The 11,867-nt window shown below is 42.7% G+C and overlaps 1 protein-coding gene and 1 long non-coding RNA gene across 12 annotated transcripts in view; one reads left to right on the top strand and one right to left on the bottom strand.

Moving 5' to 3' along the window:
• Positions 1–11,867, bottom strand: part of KIAA1549L (KIAA1549 like) — a 288,634-nt gene that overhangs the window by 8,191 nt on the left and 268,576 nt on the right. For 9 of the 11 annotated variants that reach the window (XR_014250249.1, XM_082410398.1, XM_082410396.1 and 6 more), the window contains 2 exons: positions 11,688–11,836; positions 10,387–10,538 (listed from right to left, as the gene is read on the bottom strand). Coding sequence is in view for 9 of the 11 variants with exons in the window: in XM_082410398.1 (XP_082266524.1) it covers positions 10,387–10,538; positions 11,688–11,836 (301 nt within the window). In the remaining 2 variants the exon portion in view is untranslated. Of the gene's footprint in view, positions 1–1,043; positions 9,809–10,386; positions 10,539–11,687; positions 11,837–11,867 lie in introns of those variants that run through there. The other 2 variants (XM_082410399.1, XR_014250248.1) reach the window with 2 other exon arrangements.
• LOC309636906 overlaps positions 1–11,867 on the top strand; it is a 382,209-nt gene that overhangs the window by 243,455 nt on the left and 126,887 nt on the right. The window lies entirely within an intron of this gene.

Here is an 11,867-nt window from a genome sequence, read left to right as displayed (position 1 = left end):
TTTTTTTCCTTTTTTTTCCTTCCTTTTCTTCCGAGCCGTGAGGCTGGCAGGGTCTTGGTGCTCTGGCCGGGTGTCAGGCCTGAGCCTCTGAGGTGGGAGAGTCGAGTCCAGGACATTGGACCACCAGAGACCTCCCAGCCCCACATAATATCAATCGGCAAGAGCTCTCCTAGAGATCTCCATCTCAACACTAAGACCCAGCTCCACCCAACGGCCAGCAAGCTCCAGTGCTGGACATCCGATGCCAAACAACTAGCAAGACAGGAACACAACCACACCCATTAACAGAGAGGCTGGCTAAAGTCATACTAAGTTCAAAGACACCCCAAAAAACACCACCGTACATGGCCATGCCCACGAGAGGGACAAGATACAGCCTCACCCACCAGAACACTGGCACCAGTCCCTCCACCAGGAAGCCTACACAAGCCACTGAACCAACCTCACCCACTGGGGACAGACACCAAAAACAATGGGAAGTAAGAACCTGCAGCCTGCGAAAAGGAGACCCCAAACACAGTAAGTTAAACAAAATGAGACGACAGAGAAATATGTAGTGGATGAAGGAGCAAGGTAAAAACCCACCAGACCAAACAAATGAAGAAGAAATGGGCAGTCTACCTGAAAAAGAATTCAGAGTAATGATAGTAAAGATGATCCAAAATCTTGGAAATAGAATGGAGAAAATACAAGAAACGTTTAACAAGGACCTAGAAGAACTAAAGAGCAAACAAACAATGATGAACAACACAAGAAATGAAATTAAAAACTCTCTAGAAAGAATCAATAGCAGAATAACTGAGGTAGAAGAACAGACAAGTGACCTGGAAGATAAAATAGTGGAAATAACTACCACAGAGCAGAATAAAGAAAAAAGAATGACAAGAATTGAGGACAGTCTCAGAGACCTCTGGGAAAACATTAAACGCACCAACATTCGAATTATAGGGGTCCCAGAAGAAGAAGAGAAAAAGAAAGGGACTGAGAAATATTTGAAGAGAGTGTAGTTGAAAACTTCCCTAATATGAAAAAGGAAATAGTCAATCAAGTCCAGGAAACACAGAGAGTCCCATACAGGATAAATCCAAGGAGAAACACGCCAAGACACATATTAATCAAACTATCAAAAATTAAATACAAAGAAAAAATACTAAAAGCAGCAAGGGGGCTTCCCTGGTGGAGCAGTGGCTGAGAATCTGCCTGCCAATGCAGGGGACACGGGTTTGAGCCCTGGTCTGGGAAGATCCCACATGCCGCGGAGCAACTGGGCCCGTGAGCCACAACTACTGAGCCTGCGCGTCTAGAGCCTGTGCTCCGCAACAAGAGAGGCCGCGATAGTGAGAGGCCCGCGCACCGCAATGAAGAGTGGCCCCCGCTCGTCGCAACTAGAGAAAGCCCTCGCACAGAAACGAAGACTCAACACAGCTAAAAATAAATAAATAAATAAATTTATTAAAAAGAAAAAAAGCAGCAAGGGAAAAACAACAAATAACATACAAGGGAATCCCCATAAGGTTAACAGCTGATCCTTCAGCAGAAACTCTGCAAGCCAGAAGGGAGTGGCAGGACATATTTAAAGTGATGAAAGGGAAAAACCTACAACCAAGATTAGTCTACCCAGCAAGGATCTTATTCAGATTCGACGGAGAAATTACAAGTTTTACAGACAAGCAAAAGCTAAGAGAATTCAGCACCACCAAAACAGCTTTACAACAGATGCTAAAGGAACTTTTCTAGGCAGGAAACACAAGAGAAGGAAAAGACCTACAATAACAAACCCAAATTAATTCAGAAAATGGTAATAGGAACATACATATCGATAACTACCTTAAATGTAAATGGATTAAATGCTCCAACCAAAAGACACAGACTGGCTGAATGGATACAAAAACAAGACCTGTATATATGCTGTCTACAAGAGACCCACTTCAGACCTAGGGACACAAACAGACTGAAAGTGAGGGGATGGAAAAAGATATTCCATGCAAATGGAAATCAAAAGAAAGCTGGAGTAGCAATTCTCATATCAGACAAAATAGACTTTAAAATAAAGACTATTACAAGAGACAAAGAAGGACACTATATAATGATCAAGGGATCAATCCAAGAAGAAGATATAACAATTGTAAATATTTATGCACCCAACATAGGAGCACCTCAATACATAAGGCAAATGCTAACAGCCATAAAAGGGGAAACTGACAGTAACACAATAATAGAAGGGGACTTTAACACCCCAGTTTCACCAATGGACAGATCATCCAAAAAGTAAATAAGGAAACACAAGCTTTAAATGACACATTAAACAGGGTGGACTTAATTGATATTTATAGGACATTCCATTCAAAAACAACAGAATACACTTTATTCTCAAGTGCTCATGGAACATTCTCCAGGACAGATCATATCTTGGGTCACAAATCAAGCTTTGGTAAATTTAAGTAAATTGAAATTGTATCAAGTATCTTTTCCAACCACAACATTATGAGACTAGATATCAATTACAGGAAAAAAACTGTAAAAAATACAAACACATGGAGGTTAAACAATATGCTACTAAATAACCAAGAGATCACTGAAGAAATCAAAGAGGAAATCAAAAACTACCTAGAAACAAATGACAATGAAAACACAATGACCTAAAACCTATGGGATGCAGCAAAAGCAGTTTGGAGAGTGAAATTTATAGGAATACAATCCTACCTCAAGAAACAAAAAAAATCTCAAATAAACAACCTAACCTTACACTTAAAGCAATTAGAGAAAGAAGAACAAAAAACCCCCAAAGTTAGCAGAAGGAAAGAAGTCATAAAGATCAGATCAGAAATAAATGAAAAAGAAATAAAGGAAACCATAGCAAAGATCAATAAAATTAAAAGCTGGTTCTTTGAGAAGATAAACAAAATTGATAAACCATTAGCCAGACTCATCAAGAAAAAAAGAGAGAAGGCTAAACAGTATTACAAATGAAAAAAGAGAAGTAACAATTGACACTGCAGAAATACAAAGGACCATGAGAGATAACTACAAGCAATTCTATGCCAATATAATGGACAACCTGGAAGAAATGGACAAATTCTTAGAAAAGTACAACCTTCTGAGAATGAACCAGGAAGAAACAGAAAATATGAACAGACCAATCAAAAGCACTGAAATTGAAAGTGTGATTAAAAATCTTCTAACAAACAAAAACCCAGAACCAGATGGCTTCATAGATGAATTCTATCAAACATTTAGAGAAGAGCTAACACCTATCCTTCTCAAACTCTTCCAAAATATAGCAGAAGGAGGAACACTCCCAAACTCATTCTACGAGGCCACCATCACCCTGATACCAAAACCAGATGAAGATGTCAGAAAAAAGAAAACTACAGGCCAAAATCACTGATGAACATAGATGCAAAAACTCCTAAACAAAATACTAGCAAACAGAATCCAACAGCACATTAAAAGGACATAAACCATGATCAAGGTTTATCCCAGGAATGCAAGGATTCTTCAATATATGCAAATCAATCAATGTGATATACCATATTAACAAATTGAAGGAGAAAAACCATATGATCATCAAAGAAAAAGCTTTCAACAAAATTCAACACCCATTTATGATAAAAACCCTCCAGAAAGTAGGCATAGAAGGAAGTTACCTCAACATAATAAAGGCTATATATGACAAACCCACAGCCAACATCATTCTCAATGGTGAAAAACTGAAACCATTTCCACTAAGATCAGGAACAAGACAAGGTTGCCCACTCTCACCACTATTATTCAACATAGTTTTGGAAGTTTTAGCCACAGCAATCAAAGAAGAAAAAGAAATAAAAGGAATACAAATTGGAAAAGAAGAAGTAAAACTGTCACTGTTTGCAGATGACATGATACTATACATAGAGAATCCTAAAAATGCCACCAGAAAACTACTAGAGCTAATCAATGAATTTGGTAAAGTTGCAGGACACAAAATTAATGCACAGAAATCTCTTGCATTCCTATACACTAATGATGAAAAATCTGAAAGAGAAATTAAGGAAACACTCCCATTTACCACTGCAACAAAAAGAATAAAATACCTAGGAATAAACCTACCTAGGGAGACAAAAGACCTGTATGCAGAAAACTATAAGATACTGATGAAAGAAATTAAAGATGATACAAATAGATGGAGAGATATATCATGTTCTTTGATTGGAAGAATCAACATTGTGAAAATGACTATACTACCCAAAGCAATCTACAGATTCAGTGCAATCCCCATCAAACCACCAAGGGCATTTTTCACAGAACTAGAATAAAAAACTTCACAATTTGTATGGATACACAAAAGACCCCAAATAGCCAAAGCAATCTTGAGAAAGAAAATCGGAGCTAGAGGAATCAGGCTCCCTGACTTCAGACTATACTACAAAGCTACAGTAATCAAGACAGTATGGTACTGGCACAGAAACAGAAATATAGATCAATGGAACAGGATAGAAAGCCCAGAGATATACCCACGCACCTATGGTCACCTTATTTTTGATAAAGGAGTCAAGAATATACAATGGAGAAAAGACAGCCTCTTCAATAAGTGGTGCTGGGAAAACTGGACAGCTAGATGTAAAAGAATGAAATTAGAACACTCCCTAACACCATACACAAAAATAAACTCAAAATGGATTAAAGACCTAAATGTAAGGCCAGACACTATAAAACTCTCAGAGGGAAAACATAGACAGAACACTCCGTGACATAAATCATAGCAAGATCCTTTTTGACTCACCTCCTAGAGAAATGGGAATAAAAACAAAAATAAACAAATGGGACGTAATAAAACTTAAAAGCTTTTGCACAGCAAAGGAAACCATAAACAAGACGAAAAGACAACCTTCAGAATGGGAGAAAATATTTGCAAACGAAGCAACTGACAAAGGATTAATCCCCAAAATATACAAGCAGCTCATGCAGCTCAATATCAAAAAAACAAAAAACCCAATCCAAAAATGGGCAGAAGACCTAAATAGACATTTTTCCAAAGAAGACGTACAGATTGCCAACAAACACATGAAAGGATGCTCAACATCATTAATCATTAGAGAAATGCAAATCAAAACCACAATGAGGTATCACCTCACACCGGTCAGATTGCATCATCAAAAAATCTACAAACAGTAAATGCTGGAGAGGGTGTGGAGAAAAGAGAACCCTCTTGAACTGTTGGTGGGAATGTAAATTGATACAGCCACTACAGAGAACAGTATGGCGGTTCCTTAAAAAATTAAAAATAGAACTACCATATGACCCAGCAATCCCACTACTGGGTATATACCCTGAGAAAACCATAATTCAAAAAGAGACATGGTACCACAATGTTCACTGAAGCACTCTTTACAATAGCCAGGACATGGAAGCAACCTAAGTGTCCATTGACAGATGAATGGATAAAGAAGTTGTGGCACATATATACAATGGAATATTACTCAGTCATAAAAAGAAACGAAATTGAGTTATTTGTAGTGAGGTGGATGGACCTAGAGTCTGTCATACAGAGTGAAGTAAGTGAGAAAGAGAAAAACAAATACTGTATGCTAACGCATATATATGGAATGTAAAAAAAACAGTACTCATGAACCTAGTGGCAGGGCAGGAATAAAGATGCAGACATTGAGAATAGACTTGAGGACACAGGGAGGGGGAAGGGTAAGCTGGGACGAAGTAAGAGTGTAGCACTGACACATGTACACTACCAAATGTAAAATAGATAGCTAGCGGGAAGCAGCTGCATAGCACAGGGAGATCAGCTCAGTGCTTTGTGACTACCTAGAGGGGTGAGATAGGGAGGGTGGGAGGGAGATGCAACAGGGAGGGTATATGGGGATATGAGGATATATATATATCCGTATAGCTGATTCACTTTGTTATACAGCAGAAACTAACACAACATTGTTAAGCAATTATACTCCAATAAAGATGTTAAAAAGATTAAATAGACTTTATATATTTTTTTTAAAAAAAGGACTCAGGGATTTATCACTGATGATAACAGCTAACACCGAATGAGCCCTGTGCTAAGGGCTTTCCAATCGTGGTCTCATTTAATTCTGAAAACAACAACCTAGGAGGTAGGTATTGTTACCCTTATTTTACAGAAGAGGAAACTGAAGCAAACAGTGCCGCAATCGAAGGTGCCACAGCTAACAAGCCACTGAGAGATGCATCTCCAGGCTGGGAGTTAGTCACTGCACTGTACTGACTTGGATCTGGAATATGATCTTGGTTTCTTGAAAAAAATTTCTCTTTTCATTAAAAGTGGAAGATACACAGTTCTATGCTTTAATATATGGACACATAGTAATAAGGACAGGGCAATGATCTGGAATTCAGGATCAACTTTCCCGCAGAAACAGCTCCATAAAAGGGGATGCTGTTCCACGCTAATCCACAAAAGGCCTTTATATCCCATAATGTTAACTGCAACACTGAAGATAAATGCCCACGGATGATGTAGGTATGGGGTGCTACTGTGAATGGGGCACATGTGAGGAGTCAGGCAGCTTTCTGGGAGAAGCAGCTTAGCTGAGTCTGGAAGATGAAGAGGCTGTTTTTCAGAAGACAAGGTGGGAGGGGCGTTCCAGGCAGAGGGAAAAGCAATGCAGAGGCCTGGAGGTACAGAGGAAGGTGCACCCAGGGAGTTTCAGTGATCTGGTCTGACCAGAGAGGGTATGTGGGGTATGAGGGGAGCTCAGGAAGACAGGCAGTCAGGGCCAGATCAAAAAGCTGCTGAACGCCAGGCTATGGAGTAAAGTTTTCTATGGCACACTTCTAAGGAATTGAGTGTGTTTCCATTCTTTACAGAGATGTCTCATTGGGCGCTGGTGAGGATGGAGTGGGATGGGGTTGGGTGAGGATTCAGAATTTTGCATGGGCAAATGTGTAGTAGGAAAGCAGGCCTCTCCCAGTCCCTGCCAGAGGTTCTGACAACCCCTCCGGAGAAGGCGTGGCCTGGGAGCCACCAATGGGTGTCAGGCAGAGGAAAGGTCTGTATTTTAGGAAGGACACTCTGGAGGTGGACCCACTGGAGGTGGAGAGGAGATAAGTTCTGAGGCTACCTCAATGGACCAGGTAAGAGTTGGGAAGGACCCGAGTGAGGGAAGAAGTGATGGGATGGATGTCCTAAAGTTTGGGGCTTTAATTTCCCTACAAGACCTGGTAAAGGAAGACAAAGTAGCAAATATATTTCACTTGCATCTTAGAGGAAAATCAGAGCCGGACTGTCTGAGCCCTTGGGCCACACAGCTGGGAACACACAGGTGACTGGGGGCTAACAGAGAGCCAAGGCCAGGACACGGGACTTGCCTGTCAGGTCTCAGCTCAAGCTCCCTTTCTTCCGGGAGACCTTCCCCAGTCCTATATTAGCTGAGGGCTCCCTGTAAGGTCCTTCCACGCACTTTGTCTAGCATAACAGTCATCACTCACAATACCATCGCCTGTCTCAGGCATCGACTGTGAAGGCAGAACTGTGTCTCACCTGCTTACCACTGTGCACCAGTGCCCACAACTGTGCATGGTACACAGTAGGGAGTGTCTCAGACCTGGGGTTCTGAGCGGCACAATTTGAAAATCACCGAAGGATGACCAACTGGTGCCATATGTTTGTGAAGGAAGCTGCCATGTCCCCTTTCCCTGCATTTCAAGTTCAGCTGGAGCTGAGGGTCAGTGTCCAACTCTTGAGACTTCCCAGTTCTGCAGCATTAAGCAACTTGGTGCTTGTGGCTGGGACAGGCCAGGAACACCTGACGCCACTGGAGTGGCCTCAGGGTAATACCCAGAAGCAGGGAAGATGAGGAGATGACACACTCTTCCTCCCTTACAGGAGATGCAGGCGGGAGCCACCACACCTTGCGGGCCAAAATCCAGGGCTGGCAAACACCACTCCTTCCCTAGCCAGTGCCTGTGGCAGGCATCACCTATTGATCACAGCACACTTTCCTGATGAGCCTGGGAACCCCCTCTCAATCCCTCTCCATCCAGCACCAAGGATGAAACCTATTTGTCAAGCCAGGTCCAGGTGATTTTATACAAGCTAGCTCCTTATATCTGGATACCTGGGATCAGGAAGGTCAGACATCCAAATGATGGTGGGGGCTTTTTTCTTCTCACATGGATGTGGAGGGTGAACATTTTCCCCACTGGAGTATCTTTCTCAAGCTGACATCTGGTCCCTCTGAGCCTCCTGTGCTGAATTTCAAATGCAATAAAGCACCTGACCTCCCAGCTTGGTTCCTGGCTGCTGTGCTCCACGCATGGGCACGCCGCCCTGCTTAACTGCAGGTGGTAATGGGGCTCCAGGAAAGACCCATTTAGGCTGCAGCAATCACTATCCTCTTAAAAACAACTAATAGGAAACTAGCACTCCCTCACAATGGGGGGTGGCATGGTGATCAAGTCATCATGTCCAAAAGATTAAGTTTTGATTTGCTGGGCTCCTTTTCCTTCATCTTTAAGGCAACATGAACCCAAAGGTATCTGGATGTCACCATAAGCCTGGCTAAGTATTATCTGTAAGTATCTTGAAGGCAAGGGACAAGGTTTTGTAAATACTTTTGCTGACTCCTGCAAAGCACCCAGGGCACCCCGCACGCAGGGGGTGAGCTGACAAAGCTGCAGGTCTACTGCCTAATTAGCACAAGTATCAACTACTTTCTGAAAAGTACACATTATGTTTAGACCTCAAGTGGAATTATGAATAACCTCTGAACTGATCAACTCACACCCAGTGATTTCAGCTGTTTAGAAGAGCTGCGCATGACAAAGGAAGCAAAAAAGGCCCTCAAACAACCAAAAGAGATGCCATACACTCCCGCATTAAGATTTGTAGACTGAACAGTAGGGAACCCCTCCAGTTACTCTCTCAGAGCCTATTTACTCCAGCTCTACAAACAACTCTAATGAGCTCAGACATGCCTCATTTGCAGATAACAGAGCATTAGGAAAAGCATATTTAAGGGTGAGTATATATCTGAAAGTGGGGAAATTGACAGCAAGGTGTGAGCTGGGAGCAAGGTCAGAGAAAGAAAAAACATACTAAGCCTTATAATAATTCCAAAAATTATAATAGTTTAGAGATGTCTGACATAGGGGCAATAATCCTACAAACCGTCAGAGCCCATCTGACAAACGTCATTTTAGTACAGTGAGCCATAATAATGACGCTGAATCATTTGTTAAAGACAAATTAAATTATGTTTTTCTTTTAAAGAAGGAGGGGAGAAGGATGTAATTCATTCCAGAATTTAAAAATTCAGGGTGGCATATATTTAAATATTTTGGAAATTAAAGGAAGAGCTCTGATTATTAGGATACTTAATATACGTAGGGTAGTTTTACCCTGATGATCTTGTTTAAATGTGGCATCACTACAATAAGAACAGACACCAACGCTGAGGTGGAATTGAACCTGTAGGGGTAGAAAGTATGGATCCCAGGGGTTTGGACAGAGAGAAAAGATGACACAGGCGTCAATGTGTTTCCTAAATCTAGGATGTATTTCAAATGCTGAGACCAAACCCTAAAATGACATACAGCACCACGGGGCCCTAGGAAACAGCCTGCCTTTCTTATCCATGATGGATGATCTCACACAGGGAGTGGAGCAACTCATTCTAGAGGCCACCATCGTGCTATTTTTGTTTGCTTGTTTTTTGTTTTTCACTTGGCAGAGCTTGACAGGTGGCTCAGAGGCAGGTTTGGGTGTGAATGTCCATGTTCATCTGGTTGCTGCCCCTCTTTGGTCCAGGCTGCGCCAGGTCCACTGTGCCATAAACTCCTACTAGGATAATGAAGGAAGAAACCAGGAGACCATGACAAGACAGTCTTCAGCTGGAAGACAGGCAGAAAGCTTTAGATCTACATGCAAAGTAATTCAGTCTTGGGTTTCTAATACTTCATTTTCTGGTATTGCATCTAAACTTTTCACAGGATTTTAAAGCTGAAAGGAACAAATTTAGTAAAGGCTTTGGAGCCAGAAAGATGCAGGTTTGACTGCTGGACACATCAGGGGAATAATACCTACATGATAGGTCTTGTGAAGATTAAATAAGATAACATAAATAGAACATCTAATATAGTGTCTGGCACATAGAAAATACTCAAAAAATGGTAGTTATTATAAAACTGTATTTGATTAAGGATGCCCTCCGGAAAGAGGTGGAATCTGACTGAAGGCTCCTGTGTCAAAGGACATCACACCCCCTCCCCCGCACTGTCTCCTCTAATAGCTGATTTTAGCCACCTGGCTGGTGGGAGGGGGCCTGAGATAACAAAACACTCAGTCTCAGCCTCACATCCCTTTTCTCCCTGAAGGGTGTCAAGCAGGTAAAGTTGTGAGGGAATCAGCGAGGGTCTCACCGAATCAGCCCACTGGCTTGGGAGCTCATTCTCTCCTGCGTAAGACATCCAGGCCTGGCTCCTGTAGGACGAGGGAGGCGTCGGGATGAAGTAGCCGGTGAAGCCGGGTCTGTTGGCAGCTGGGATGGCGAACACTGCCGGCACCGTATTACCTGGCATGGAGGACATGGACGGGCGAGATTAGGCCGGCACCTCGCCCACTGGGCTGACATATGCACAAGCTGCGGGAAGCTGGGAAATGGGAGGACTCTGGCCTTGGGGGAAGGGCTGATGGGAAGGCATCACACCTCCACCTGCAGCCCCAGCCCTGCTCACCTGCCCAGACAGTAGTGGAGGCATCACCTGCTGGGACTCAGACCTAGCTTTCTAGAGAAGTGATGGCTCAACAATCCTTGCCGAGCCCTCACCAACTCCCCCATCCCCATTCCAACACCCCTGACCTGCTGGGGTGCCAGGTGTTTTCCTCCCAGGAGGATGGGTATTTTTCAAGAGCCAAGAAGAGGAACCAAAAGGAATAGATTTCACTGGTGGCATTGCTGGACACAGTATGCTTTAGTAAGTGTTGACAACCGGGTGTCTGCAGTTTTAGCCTAAAAGGTGTGGTTTGGATAAATGAAAAAACCCATTAGGGCATGTTCAAACCTCCATGTTCATTGACATTGTTTGTAATAGCAAAAAATTGGAAACAACCAATATGTCTCTCACTAGGGGATAGGATAAATGGTGGCATATCACATAATGGAATACCATATGGCAGTGTGAACAAATGAACTAGATCAATATGTGTGTAGCAACCTGGAGAACTCCTGAAAACAATGTTAAGCCAAGAAAACAAAGTGCAAAAGGAAAGGTATAGCTTAACATCACTTATGTAAATTTAAAATATACAAAGCATTAATATATACTATTGTATAGATATACATATGTAGTGAAAGCCCATGACTTAAAGACTGTGATTACCTCTGGGGAGAAGGGGAATGAGTTGGGAGTGGATAGTTGTATCTGGAATGCTTTAAAGATATATATAATAATTTTTTAAAAGGCCTTAAGTCTGGCAAAATGTGAACATCCACCCTGACCGTAACCTATCTTAATATTTTGTCAGATTTCAGATCTTTTTAAGAAATAAAAGCAGTAGCTCTTCTAGCCAGGGCTACTGAAGTCCAGAAGGGATCCAGAAATACAGTTGCTTTGATTCCTGACGGTGGGGGTAGAAGGTGGAGAGCGGGGAGGACAAAGTGCACAGCGCGGGGGCTGGCGCAGAGCGCCGGCTTCTTCCAGGCTTTTCTCCTCTTGCCCACCTGAGTAATTTAAAGCCGACTGATCCAACTGCGTCACAGACACAGGGCCTCGGGACACCTGCGCGAAGGAGGCGCTGTCGTGCAGCTGGGCGGGCTCAGGCCCCGCGGACTCGGCCATCCTGGTCTTGCTCCCAACATCCGAGGTGGACCTGAGGGGGGAGAGGGGTCGCCTTAGCCGCC

This window comes from Balaenoptera physalus, assembly GCF_965194825.1.
Source record: "Balaenoptera physalus genome assembly, chromosome: 10".
Classification (NCBI taxonomy): Eukaryota; Metazoa; Chordata; class Mammalia; order Artiodactyla; family Balaenopteridae; genus Balaenoptera; species Balaenoptera physalus.
This window is presented reverse-complemented; position numbering and strand designations above follow the sequence as displayed.